Below are 14,964 nucleotides of genomic sequence, written 5' to 3'. Positions count from 1 at the left end.
AACCTGTCAGGTCGGGTCAGGTCAGGTTACTGTTTTTCCGGTAGAATCAGTATACTGGTCAATTCAGTTCAGGTGTTAACAGAATCAGATTTCAGGTCGGGTTCAGATCGGATAAATCTGAAGTGATATTTCAGGCCGGTTCCGAGCCTTACTTGAAGGAACTCATTTCCAATTTTTCTTTCATACTGTCAAACTTGACAGAAGAACAGAACGAAAATTTGAATGAGGTTTCGTTCGGGTGTGTCTAGTCAGAGTAAGACCAGTAACGGACGATTAAAAAATATTTCACAAAATGTAATGCTTGGAATGAAGGAATGCAGTGACTGTAGCTTATCATCCTTAACAAGTCACAATCTCCTTTTTTTACGATTCGACTTTTACTATGAAAAATGTCTATCTGCAACACAATGCTTCACTGTAGATTTATCAGTGAAAAAATTTTTTTCCCTATGTACTGGTAGATAAAACAGAAAATTTCATTATGTAAATGGAGTAAAAGAAAACATTGTCGATGAAGTATGATGTATAGTACATACTATATAGTCGCCTGTTCGTAAAGTGTTACATTTATGCGATGCATACTAAAAACGACTAAACTCTAAAAAAAAATTGAAACGAAAAAAAACCCACTTCCACATACCAAACATGCATGAATGATATGAAGTGCTGTGAACCTCACGTGTTATTTGAAATAAAAATGATTATTTTGATAGATAAAAATAATAGATCGTTCAGATAATAAGACAAATCAAATTTTTAAATCTAACACCGTATTTTCATTCCCATCATAATATCTATATGTTGTTGAAAATATAGGTATTATTCGCTGCTCCACAAACAGTACAACCATTATATTATTGTTAGTATATTGTGCTAGAGTATAAATCTATCGGTTATACATTTTTGTTAAACTCAGCATTATGGAGTGTGTGTGTGTCTGTGTGTATAGGATAAAATAATAGTTGTGGAGTATCGTAATGAAACTCTCTCTCTTTCTCTCTCTCTTGATCTATCTCTATCTCACTAAGTATGTCGAATCCAACACAGAATATTGTCTATGAATATACATATATATACTCTAAATGCTTTACAATAATTGCTTTATCAGTTTAAACGATTTTGATTAATTACCACGATTTCAAATATAGATAAAACGGTTTTTGTGTGTCGAAATGACGTCATTATCTAATTCAAATATCTGCTTTTTAGTCTACTCACCACAATATTATACATTCCAGTCATGCATTTCATTGTCATGATAAGTAAACAATTTTCATTAAACAGCTAGTTTTATCCATCCACCATAATGTGTGTGGTGTAGTATGGATAAACATTAAATTTACGTTTGTCCACTGTCCACCCGGTAAGCAACACATGGTAGACGAAATTCTACTTTCGGCTGGTTGAAGTTCTATTAAACAGAATGAGTATGACGATTACTCGGACTTTCTTTAATGTTTGTTTTCACTTCGGTTTAGTATAAAAGTAGACAGGTTCCCCGGAAATAGCTATTTTCATAATAAGGTAGTAAATGGGATTGTTTTGCGCACTAGATGTGAGATTGCCGATACGAGCGAAGCGAGTTCGGCAACACATCGTGTGCGCAAAACCCCCATTTACTACCGTGTTAGGAACAAGGTTTTATCTCCTGTAATGTCATAATCACCATAAAAAACAAATTTCAAAAATCAAATTGAAACATAAACACGCCATGACGCCGTCGGCCGTCACTCATTCATATTCCCCACAAATAAAACACACATCTAGTATACTGTCAAGAATTTGTCAATTTTCAGTGAATAAATGAGAAATTATCGAAGTTTTCCGTGAAAAAATGTGAAATTATCGAAGTTAGCCGTGCGCAAATGACCATTTATCGAAATTTTCAGTTAATAAACGTACGTTCTGTGAATGACGTGTTTAAATCTAGCCCATTTTGATTCTAAAAGTGACACTCAAATTGTGAATATTATGACATTACAGGAGATAAATGACAGAAACGTAATTGTTTGTCCATTGGTGGCTTTCTTCTCTCACATAAGTCTCGTTGTGATTGTGTTAGAATTTCTTCCGTGTTAATTAACTAATTTTTAAGTAATTTATTATTGTTTTGAGCTACTAATGAGATCAGTGATGGAACAACAGTTCCGTGAAAATATCCGGGAAATTGTGGGAAATTGGGTTTATCTTCGAGTGGGAGGTTTGTATCCCGATTCCCGAAGGCATGGGATATAATGCCACTCGTCAATAAACAAATTGTCCCACAGAAACGGAAGTTATTTTACTCAACAAAACAAGAAAATTGGCAGAATGGCAGAAAAATTGGTGACGTCATATGTATCTCCCTACCTAGACTATGAATAGGGACTTAATTTTGGGAGTTTTGCATAGTAATTGCCTTTTTTTTCGCTTTTAATAAAGAATAAATTGATAAAATTCGGAAAAAAATCATAATTTTTCGGAGTTTTCGGAATTGCCGAAAAAATTGTTTTTTTTTCAGAATTTTTCGGAGTTATTTCCAAAATAAGCCATATACTAGACCTGCTCGAGTAAAAAAATCCCTTCGAACATCGCCTGGCTGAAGTAATTCTGAAAATTTCGAAAAGTTCTGAAAAAATGCAGGATTTTGTTTTTCGGAATTTTTGTTACAGCCAAGGACAGTCAAAAAAGTGCATTTTTATGATTTTCGTGTTTATCGATTTCAGCTGTTTTAACAATACAAATTACAATGGCATAACAGCTGATTTTTCGGAGTTTTCGGAATTGCCGAAAAATTGGTTTTTTTCCAGAATTTTTCGGAATTATTTATTTTTAGCCATATACTAGACCTGCTCGAGTAAAAAAATCCCTTCGAACATCGCCTGGCTGAAGTAATTCTGAAAATTTTGAAAAGTTCTGAAAAAATTCAGAATTTTTTTTTCGGAATTTTTGTTACTGCCAAGGACAGTCAGAAAAGTGCATTTTTATGATTTTCGTGTTTATCGATTTCAGCTGTTTTAACAATACAAATTACAATGGCATAACAGCTGATTTTTCGGAGTTTTCGGAATTGCCGAAAAATTGGTTTTTTTCCAGAATTTTTCGGAATTATTTATTTTTAGCCATATACTAGACCTGCTCGAGTAAAAAAATCCCTTCGAACATCGCCTGGCTGAAGTAATTCTGAAAATTTTGAAAAGTTCTGAAAAAATTCAGAATTTTTTTTTCGGAATTTTTGTTACTGCCAAGGACAGTCAGAAAAGTGCATTTTTATGATTTTCGTGTTTATCGATTTCAGCTGTTTTAACAATACAAATTACAATGGCATAACAGCTGAAATCGATGAAACACGTATAGAATAAAAATGCACTTTTTTGACTGTTCCAGGCTGTTACAAATTTTTTGGCACTTTTTCCGAATTTTTCGGAATTCAAATTTCTAAAATAAGCCATAAACTAGACCTGCTTGACCGTCAAGCAGGTCTAGTTATGGCTTATTTTGGAAATTTTAATTCCGAAAAATTCGGAAAAAGTGCCAAAAAATTTGTAAACAAAAATATCGAAAATAAATTTCTGAATTTTCTGAAGCTGCTTGAGTAAAAAAATCAAAAATCCCTTCGAACATCGCCTGGCTGAAGTAATTCTGAAAATTTCGAAAAGTTCGGAAAAAATTCAGAAATTTATTTTCGATATTTTTGTTTACAAGTTTTTTGGAACTTTTTCCGAATTTTTCGGAATTAAAATTCCCAAAAAAATCCCTGCGAAAATAGAACCTCAAAATTCAAGTCCAGCGACATTCTTTCACATCTGACCTGATCGTAGAATTTCCTTCACAACGATCTCTTAGTGTAGCTAAATTTGTTTAAATTCTACAGCTCATTAATCTTTGGTCTCTCTCTTTTCAGGCGATTGCGAAAGTACGGCTGGAGAAATGGAAACATTGAGAGGTATGCACACATTTTGTATTATTATACTCTTAGATGGTTAATTTTTCGAGACCTGCAATGTAAACTGATCGGTTGTATGGATATACAAACATCGACAGTGTTAATGATAATAATAAACATTTTGACAGTCTTACACTTCATTGCAAAAGCGTACACATTGCAAGATTGAAACATCATCTAGAGCTAGAAATGTCTCATATAACGATTTGCTTTTTCTGTTCGTTATGCTTAGTATGTATAACATTGTATAACATTGCATGAAGGAAAAACCTACATATAAAAACATAAAATATCTCCAGGTTTCTTTTTACATTCGGTATTATGTATGGTTACATTGAATGATTGTTTTTATGTGGGTTTGAACTTTTTTATCATGGTGTTTCATCGTTTATATTTTCTTATCGAAGAAACACTACCCGCATTATACAAAGAAAACCATTTTTATGTACAAAAAAGTATGATAAGAACAAATGCACATTAGTCAACGTTTTATTTAGATTTCGAGAACGAACAAAAAAAAACAACAACAACAACAACAACGGCACACCAGCCAACCAACGAACGGTTGAATGCTATATTATAAGCGGCATTATCATGTTTTAAAACATCGCGTCGCATAATTACGATATAACATGTCATTTGTATAACAATTTAAAAGTTCGTTTTTTTTTGTCGAACGCAAAGTCTCACATAAACATATTATTTTACGCCGTGTTCAATTGATTAGTGTGCTGGGTGCTAATTTTACGTCTATTGTTTGTTTTTATCGCCTCGTGAATCATTGCAACGAAAACTTAGGCCGTGTGGTTCCTAGAATCAAACCAACACTCGAAACTCGGATTCAGAGAGTGCTGTTAGGGAAGGGGTTGCTTTTGATTCCAAGACTCCAGCGTTCCGATTTTTAGTAACTGGCGTGTTATGTAGGTACGATTCATTTGTTTTTATTTTGGTTAAAAGGCCGAAGGAAAGTAATGTTAACTGTCATAGAGAAAGATGGGACGCAATCGTGAAAACTTTTTCACGATTTGAAATTTAAAAATTTGGGAAAATGTCCAAATTACGGGCTCGTTATTCATAAAATTTTGGAGGAATACTTTAGTAGTCTGACTGAGTCATCTCCCAGCAATAAAAAGAATTATACAAAAAAGTAAAGAAGTTCATTCGATTTTGTAGCACGTAAAGCATTCGTGCAGAAGAAAGAAGAAGAAGTTCGATTTTAGGCATTTCGATTTCTGTGAAAGATGTTGAAGTTCGGCCGAGTTTGGAAAGACTGTATTTCACTGATTATTTCTTCTTTGATTATTATACAGTTAATGTCAACCCAGTTTGCGTTTCAGTTTTGCTTAGGCTTGTTTACCAGCTGGTACTCATACAAACACACTGCTTAATACGTCTTTATACCGGTTTGATAATCTCATGCACGTCGAAAGATCTTGTAACCATTTTTGTAAATGGTTTTGGAGAAACAACACATTTCTTTGGTATAACGGCCAACAATTTAAAAAAAAATGGATATCCAGGACCCCCGAAAAAAACCGCTTTTATAAATAGTCATCTCTCCCACAAATTTTGGGCTACCAACCTCAAACTCAAACTACGCGTGTCAGTAGCTTTCAGGGAAAGACAAGTTTACAAAATACCCATAAACAGTGGAATTGTACCATGTCCGGAGCGATAGCGGAGGACTTGACGCAGTCTAACTTCCAAAAAAAGAACGAAGAAATTTTTTTGAGACGCGGCAACTATATATAGCCGAACATTTCAGTTTCTACCCTTTGGTTTATATCACCACAAAACATATTCTATCGTATTCTCGCTTCAAATACGAGCAAAACGAGCTATAACTCGACTATGTAACTTTAAAATTGCCGGAGATACATCGTTTTGAAGTTGGTCATTTTGATAGAAAATGCACCAAATTAACGTTTTCCAAACAATCAAAATCTTTCAACTTACTCTGTATGTTTCTATCTGTCTATCTGTCTATCTGTCTATCTGTCTATCTGTCTATCTGTCTATCTGTCTATCTGTCTATCTATCGACGGTCGATCTCGGAAACTAGTCAGCCAATCTCCATGAAATTTTGCAGGAGCCTCAGGGTGGGCATAAAAATGAAAATGTGATACGCCATTACCCCAGGAAAAACCAGAATTTTGTTTTATTGGCCTCGAAGTGGTTTCTGAGTGTGGTTTTCGAGGGTCGGGAACGCGTTTTCGGCTGTAGCTTAGCTGTATTGAAATCTACAGAGGCGTGCGACCCATCAAATGAAAGGTATTCGTAACACGATTCGAACAAAAAAATAATTTAAAAAAATGGGCCTGATTCATTTCAGCTAGAGTGATTAGAGTAACCAAATTTTGAGCTACTAGAGCGTAGGATGAAAGGAGTAACATTTTTTTGGGTTATGAGAGATAGAGAATTACTTTCTTCGGCAAAGTCTCAGAGTCTTACGAGTAGAACAAAGGGGAATATGTGAAAAATGTCGAAAGTTGGAAATGGGTGGGTCAATTATGTTTTTACAGGTATTTCTTGAATGGTGACAGATAGAGAGTTACTTTCTTCGGCAAAGTCTCAGAGTTTTACGAGTAGAACAGAGGGGCATATGTGAAAAATGTCGAAAGTTGGAAATGGGTGGGTCAATTGGGACTTTGGAGATATTTCTTGAATGGTGGCAGATAGAGAATTACTTTCGTCCAATTTTCGATTTTCGTCAAATTTTCTGAATTTCGTCAGATTTTGGAATTTCATCAAATTTTCGAATTTCGTCAAATTTTCAAATTTCGTCAAATTTTCGAAATTAGTCAAATTTCGTCAAATTTTCGAATTTCGTCAAATTTTCGAATTTCGTCAAATTTTCGAATTTCGTCAAATTTTCGAATTTCGTAAAATTTTTGAATTAAAACTGTAAACTGTTATAAAAAGCAGTGTTGACTACACTTCTAAAACGACTGATATCCCAACAAAAATCTCTTCGAGAAAAGTGTGACGCAGTCTTTGAAGTACAATTTCTAAAATGAATGATATCGCTAGAGTTGACGCTTTCAGCTTCGTTACGCAAAAATTAAATTTTACACCCAATTAGTTCAAACAAGCTGGCTTAGTTTTTCCCATCATCTGCCAAATAAATTTTTACCAAAAAAAATTTTGACTGGAAACAACCAAAACTTTACCAAAAAAATCTGCGTCGCAAAGTGGCAGATGTTCAGGAACAGACCAGCAAGAAAATTTATTTGCCACATGCGACGCAGATTTTTTTGGTAAAATTTTGGTTGTTTCCAGTCAAATTTTTTTTGGTAAAAATTATTTGGCAGATGATGAGAAAACCTAAGCCAGCTTGTTTGAACTAAAATTGGGTGTAAAATTTAATTTTTGCGTAACGAAGCTGAAAGCGTCAACTCTAGCGATATCATTCATTTTAGAAATTGTACTTCAAAGACTGCGTCACACTTTTCTCGAAGAGATTTTTGTTGGGATTATATTAGTGGACCAGACAGCAAACAAGCTGAAGCATTTTAAAAAGTTCAAAATTTCGTTTCGACGAGATTGATATTTGTAGTAAGCTTGGAACACAAGTCAACCGAGAAAATGAAATTTATCTTACTCTTCTCCCGAGGTTATACATAAATTTTGACCACAAAAGCTTCCGAAGTTACAGTTGAGGTGACGAAATGACCACTGATTTGGTCTCTCTGCTTACATATTTTACAATTCCCTGTCCTTTTCCATCCCTCCTTTCCATCAGATTCTCAATATTGGAGCAAAAACATCGCAAACTACACCTAATTCTATAGCGATACTGAGAGAAATTCCACAAAATTTTGGCGAAATAATTCTCAAACAATCGGCCCTGATTGCAAGCAAACTAATCAAATCTCAACGCACTATGTCTATATGCCAGGCCAGTGCAAATCTGCATTTTATTATGTTGACAGAAAACAGTGCTTGGTTTTCCTTTTTGCGATAAAAACCTCGAGTTGTATATTATTCATTATCAAAATGTTGTTCCAAAAAATCAGTATCTGATAAGAAAATATTTACTCAGAGATTATACCTATATTGTATGACTGTTGTGTGTATGGCTACGGATATCTACAATATCTTTGTTTGTGTACACTTTTCTTTTGAATTTAATTTTAAAATTTCCGGATAGACTTTCAGTCAACGTTTAATACTCACAGCAAGTGGATTTCGAAGTGATTTACTGTAAATACGATTGCGGATATAATTCGGTTATGATGAATATGGCAGTGACGTTATAACTGAGTGAAGTTCATGGTGTGTTGCCGCAACGAATACTCAATTTTTAATTTTTAATCGGAGGTATGTCACAGACATTTAACTAAATATACTTTCGTCGTGTGAAAAATAGCGAGAGTTTAATGAGCTTTCGCATAAATTAACGAAACGGACGATAAATTCTTTGTTTAATATACTCAATCGTAAGTTGAGTCGTACAACGTAATTCGTTTAAATTTACCAACAAAACTATTATCCAATCTACCTTCCTACCTGCCCCATTTAACTTAGTCACAACTTTTTTTTTGAACATTACAAATCTACACTAAGTAAATTTTCCTTTCATATAAATTTTTCCGATAAATCTTTGCAGGCACACAAAAAAAAACCGACGAAGAAGAAGAAGAAAAAAATCCAACAATGAAAAATCGTTTTATTCTTGTGGTTCTCCGTTCTTATCTCAATACACATACATAAAACATTTCTGTATGAAGTTAAGTCTTAAGAATATTTTGCCTTCAATCTTACAACCATATCACTGATGTGATGTCAATTTTTCAAAGTCTCCAAAACATAAAACTCTCCAGTCTATCGTTTTACTTTATCCAAGTTTCTTATCAGCTAAGAGAGCGCGCTTCATTGATGAATATAAATAAGCCTTATCGTAGGCAACACGTTTAACACATCCACGACTGGTGTGGGTGAGCACTAAGAGAAGAAGGGGGTGGTGCGGTTCATCGTTTGGTATAATCGAAAATTATGGGAATGAGGACCGAGAGGTGACGTTCTCGTGCTGTAGGGATGTTTTAGGTGCTACAACGAGAGCTTTTTTGTCGAATGCGAATCTCCGACTATGTTGGAACAGAAAGCTACACACGTATAAACTAGACAGAACCGTGTATACTATACCAGCCAGAGCCAGCACTCTCGTATAAGTAATAGGTACCGAAAAAGTTAGAATGAGATAAAATTTCCTCTCTCTCCACTGAGTGCCATTATTTTGTATACACAAATATTTGTTGTGTATGATGTTCCGTTGCACTATAGGAAATGTGTAAGGTGCTGCGATTTCTGTTTGCTTTTGTGTATATCTTCCGACCGAATGTTGTGTTGCGGGGTTGTGTGCTTCAATAATATGTACCTCTATATACAAGGGATTCACGTTATACGTTCTCGACACCCCTCAACCCCGTTGCAGCCCACTCTCTGTGTGTAACAGTTCGTCGTCGAATTGTACAAGTCATAGAAACTTTGATGGTAAGATGATAAGGAACAGTAAAATATAAGAAGGATAAATTGTTTTTAGTTTTAGTTGGTTATCAGCAGCATCCAAACGTCTTTAAAATTTATATTTCATGTGAATATCTCTGTTTTGTGTATAATGTCATTTTATTATGTTTTTGTAACTATATAACGATGGTTCAATGTAGTTTCTTTTTTCCTTGTAGTCACTCTGCTGCTGCTGCTGCTCTTAGTTGAATTGAATGTTACATTTGTTTTTATGTCAGTCTACAGTTCATAACAGTTTTGCTTTCTTGATCTTCAGTGCAGGATGTTGTTATCAAAAGATGACGCATTTCACACAGTTTTAAGGGGATGGAAACTCTTTCTCGAATGGTGTTCGGCAAAACTTTCTGTTGTTGTTTAAAACGTATTTTTTCAGTTTACGACACAAAATCCTTCACATCATTTGTTTTAACATAATTATTGTCCCCACCGGACCCTGAGTTCCTCACTTATTCTTAGAAGAGACTCAGCCGTCGCGTCGCGTCGTCACACATAGAAAACGTAGAAAATAAGTGGAAATTAAGGTAGTTAGTGTCAAAGGAAGGAATAAATTTAAAAATAAAATTTTGATTGAAAAGTTTACAAAAAAGGGGAATTTAGAATTGTCTGGCACGACAGGCTTTTCAACGTTTTTTTTTTAATTTAATTATTAAATTCGTCATTTGGGACCAATACCTTCATTTTGACACCAATTTGACTCAAAAATAAAAGTCTTAGGACAAATAGTTTTTCGTGTGGAATAGGTCTTGAACTGTGTTCTCAATAGAGACTCAAAGTCACGCAGGTCACTGCTCTGTTGTTCGTGGTGCATAAATTTAGATTTTGATATAACAACACCAGACGTAAAAGCCATTTTTGGTCGTAGTTTCGAAAACGGAGCCAGGAAACAATTAAGCGAGCAACGATTGTGGGAGCACGCCGTGTGTCAACGCACTGTGCTGCGTTTATGTAAAACACCCATTTACTTTAAGGCTTCGTTTCACAACTTAAGGCCACTACGAACATTCATTTCCTATTTCATGCTTTCCCCTCACTTCGTTTGGGCTACAGCATGCCAAAGTGCCTAAAATCAGTTGTCCAAAACGGATACGCGAATGACTATTGTAGCCCAAAATTTATCATTATCTGCCCTTCACAAATAGATAAGAAAATTCGTATGCATCACATTGCACACTCGACTTTATAATAACAATACTAAAATAACACTTAACGAGAACTTAACTACATTTATCCAATAAAAAAGAACAAGCAAACAAAAGACCTGCGACCGGCAGTGCCTACAGGTAACACATTGCGAGCGAAAAACATTTAACGTGTTTTTCGTAAGTAAGATTACAGGAGGTCCCATTGTATGCAAAAATAAACTGTCAAAAAACAAATGGAACAAAACATAAAATGCGAAATACAAAGGGCTATCAAATCGATATCTTGTAAGCATTCACTATTATATAACTTGGACAGTCTTTTTGTAACCGATGTGCATATATATATACATGTACATGCGACCATGCGCTCAATTATTAATTGGATCAAATTCAATAATTTTTCGTTTATTGAAACAAAATCGATGTGTGCATATCTTTCTCGGGGAGAAGAGATGGAATTTCCATTATCTGATTCGAACGAAATTTGTTTGCAAACGGAACATTTTTCGAATTTCGTTTGGCTTATGGAATTTTGTTGATTAGCATCTTGACCAGTTAAGTGAATTTTGAAAGGAATTTATTTTCAACGTTTGTTCATTAGATTCCACTATCACTTCGCTTCATATCGATTGCATAGCCAGCGATAAGGGAGGCATAAGGGATCATTCACAAATTACGTAATGCTGTTTCAGTGGTGTCATCAAAATTAAACTAAGATTGTGTAAATTTATGTAATCTGCACAGGTTTCTCCAAGTGGATTAAGAGCGCTCACCACTTGGCAATTTTCTGGCCTATATTTGTGCGCAAAAATATTCGTTGTTTGATTATTTCTCTGAACCAAAATCTTTTTTTGAAAAAGTAAAGCCATTAAAGAATGCAAAGATGTGTTACTTTTAAGAGAAAAATTGGTTTGTGGATGATAACTTAATCCACTTGGAGAAACCTTTGCAAATGTGTAAATTTATGTGTTTTGCAATGGTTTCTCCAAGTGGGTTAAATTATCGACCACAAACCAATTTTTCCCTTAGAAGTAACGCATTTTTGCATGCTTTAATGGCTTTACTTTTTCAAAAAAAGGTTTTGGTTCAGAGAAATCATCAAAAAACGAATATTTCTGCGCACAAATATAGGCTAGAAAATTGCCAAGGGGTGAGCGCTCTTAAGTTATGAAGAATAATTTTGATTCAAAGAAATAAAAAAAACGAATTTATTCCGCCTAAATATAGGCTACAAATGTGTAGAGGGTTCATTGCTCTTAATTTTGATAACAGCTTAAGGCCCGTCATTGGGAAATGACAGAACAGTTTCCAGAAAATGTCTGGAAAATTTTATCACAAAAATTCACCGAAAAAATTCAAAGAAACTCACCTCTAATGCTTTCTATTGTATTCGGGCATAGTCTCTTTGGGTCGCCAAGGCATATTTAAACACTAAAACACTTTTTACTCGATGCAAACACCAAAAGTTTTTTTTTGTTTTGTCGCGACAAAAACACCGAAAATATTTCGACACAACTGTGACACTCCGCTACTATAAGTACTAGAATCAATGTTTGCTGTGTTCACTTCGGCGGTAAAATATTTTCATTCAAAAAAGTGTCGGACATTTAAAAACAATCATCAAACTGTTGACAAAGGGTAGCGTATACATTTAATAATGCTCATCGACCGTTTTTTAAAGCTTTACGAGAGCTCAGCGGACATTCTTTCAACGATGGGAGAGCATTTATTAAAAATTTAGCCTCTCGTAAGACTGCGCTGAGCGTAAATAAATGTTCGTTCCTCTTTAGTAAGCTAAGAAGACTTCGCGAAGTCTAATTATGCCACCTCTTTGAATAAAAATATCGGCTGAGGTCGAATAATTCTCCGCTGAGCTTTAACAAACCTCCGCTGAGCTCTAATATTTCTCCGCTAGGCTTCAGGAAGTGTCCGTTAGGCCTAAGCAAGTTGCAGGAAGGCTTAATGGAGCGAATCGGACACTCCGCGGAGATCTGCCAAAGCTAAGTGGAGTCCTCTTAAATCATAGCAACAATTATTAGGTATCCGCTGATGCTTATTGAGTGTTCGCTTAGCTTCATTGCCTTACTACAACGTGCTAAGGTCTGACAGACTCTTACTGAAGCCTAGCGGAGAATTATTAGAGCTCAGCGGAGGTTTGTTAAAGCTCAGCGGAGAATTATTAGAGCTCGGCCGATATTTTTATTCAAAGCTATGGCATAATTAGACTCAGCGAAGTCTTGTTAGCTTACTAAAGAAGTGGAAGAGGTTACAATTTTAATAAATGTCTACCATCGTTGAAGTGTCGAACACTTTTTTGAATGAAAATATTTTATCGCCGAAGTGAACACAGCAAACATTCATTCTAGTCCTTATAATAGCGGAGTGTCACAGTTGTGTCGAAATATTTTCTGTGTTTTATCGCGACAAAACAAAAAACAAAATTTTGTTTTTGCATCGAGTAAAAAGTGTTTTAGTGTTCAAATATGCCTTGGCGACTTAAAGAGACTATGCCCGAATACAATGGAAAGCATAAGAGGTGAGTTTCTTTGAATTTTTTCGGTGAATTTTTGTGATAAAATTTTCCATACATTTTCGGGAAACTGTCCTGTCATTTCCCAATGACGGGCCTTTTAATTAAAAAAAAAAAGATTTTGGTTCAGAGAAAATTTCGCTGAGAAATCATCAAAAAAAAACGAATATTTCTCCGAATACAACGAAAAGGGTCAATTTCTCTTAAGAGGCATCGGTGCTTTGCTGGAAAGCATACATTAGGGCGATTTTTAAATACTGAATTTTAATTTACTTTTACTTTTGATGATATCTTTCCATCAGAATCCTTTTTGAATAATGTACGACCGCAATTCCGAACACGAATGTGGTAGCTTTTATCAGAAAATACATTTGGTTGCAGCAGTTTGACCGGCTGGCTCTGAGAAACGTGAGCGGTTTATGAAAATTTCGGTAAACTGCTCACATTTCTCAGAGCTGGTCAAACGACTGCAACCCAATATAATTTTCTGTTGAAAGCTAACACATTCGTGGTTTTTCAAAATGGATTCTGTGACAGAATTTCTGTTTGAAGAAAAGATGTCATCAAAAATAAAATACGAGGCACACAAATGTAGGCTACAATTTTGGCTAGGTACCGGTGCCTCTTAAATTCTAAATAACACAAGAAACACGCGCTCAGTGAAGTCAAAACTATATTCTATTCACCCATTCAGGACGTTTCTTGGGGGACAGAACAGCGCAGGCCATTCACTTCTACACTTATTTCCGAGGGGTGACGCATTTCCATTTAATCCATTTAATCCACTTTACATCAAAAACTCCTAAAAGTGGATTTTTTCGCTTTTAAACATTGTAGTATGAGTTGTAGTGAGTAGTTCGATCAAAATCAACAATTTTTGAGACTTTTACAGTATTTGGTAAAATGAAGTTTTTTCCTATTTAATCCATTTAATCTAATTTTTATTCCATTTAACCCATTAAATCCATTTAATACCATTTAATCCATTTAATCTAGAAGTGAGTTACCCCTCGCTTATTTCAGATTTTATTTTGATGACTGATGGAAAGCGTTACGAAATTTATGAATGATGCCCAATTTCGGGGCTAATAATAGAAAATACTGAGAGGACTTCGGGCTTAAAACATTAAATTTTAGTTTGAAGGTAGGCATGGGCGATAATGAAAATGATTATCGATAATTGTCAATTATCGATAATCGATAATTATCGACTTTTTTTATCGAAAATTATCAAAAAAATATCGATAATCGATAATTATTGATATTTTGATAATTATCAAGATATCGATAATTCGATATATCGATATTTCGGTCCGAAAATCCGATATTTATCGATATATTCCGATATATCGGTATATTATCATGAATTTTCGGATAAATATCAAAATATCGATATTTTGATAATTATCGAATTTCGATATTTTGATAATTATCGATAATTATTAAATTATCGATAACGATATGATTAATCGATTATCGATAATTTCTTTCGATTGATATGATCGATAATTTTGAACGCCTCACATCCCTAGTTTGAAGGTTTTCCTTCGTAAAATGTGAAATTAGACCGATCAATTTGGATGGAGGAATCAAGAAAATCAAACATGGATTTCTTCGGATGGGGACAATACAATTGATCGACTCTCGTTAAAAAAATATCAACCGCAAGACTTTTTCGGTACCGTCTTTTCAATGCAGTAGATAAATTTATGTGGCAAACCTATGATATTCTGAGTTTCCATTTAACGAAAAAAAAAAGAAAAAAACAAAAAGGCTTCTTTCTCTTCACTGATTCTTTTTATCTTCAGATATTTCCATTTCTATACATAATAATACACACA

The 14,964-nt window shown here is 34.6% G+C and overlaps 1 protein-coding gene across 2 annotated transcripts in view; it reads left to right on the top strand.

Moving 5' to 3' along the window:
* Positions 1 to 14,964, top strand: part of LOC119083137 (zinc finger protein ush) — a 109,999-nt gene that overhangs the window by 57,763 nt on the left and 37,272 nt on the right. Inside the window, exon 2 of one of the 2 annotated variants that reach the window (XM_037192776.1) lies at positions 3,884 to 3,925. In XM_037192776.1, the coding sequence (XP_037048671.1) occupies positions 3,884 to 3,925 (42 nt within the window). Of the gene's footprint in view, positions 1 to 3,883; positions 3,926 to 8,106; positions 8,246 to 14,964 lie in introns of those variants that run through there. The other variant, XM_037192777.1, reaches the window with a different exon arrangement.

The sequence above is a fragment of the Bradysia coprophila genome, unplaced genomic scaffold (assembly GCF_014529535.1).
Source record: "Bradysia coprophila strain Holo2 unplaced genomic scaffold, BU_Bcop_v1 contig_561, whole genome shotgun sequence".
Taxonomy (NCBI): Eukaryota; Metazoa; Arthropoda; class Insecta; order Diptera; family Sciaridae; genus Bradysia; species Bradysia coprophila.
Note: the sequence above shows the minus strand (reverse complement) of the source record. Positions and strands in the feature narration are given on the sequence as shown.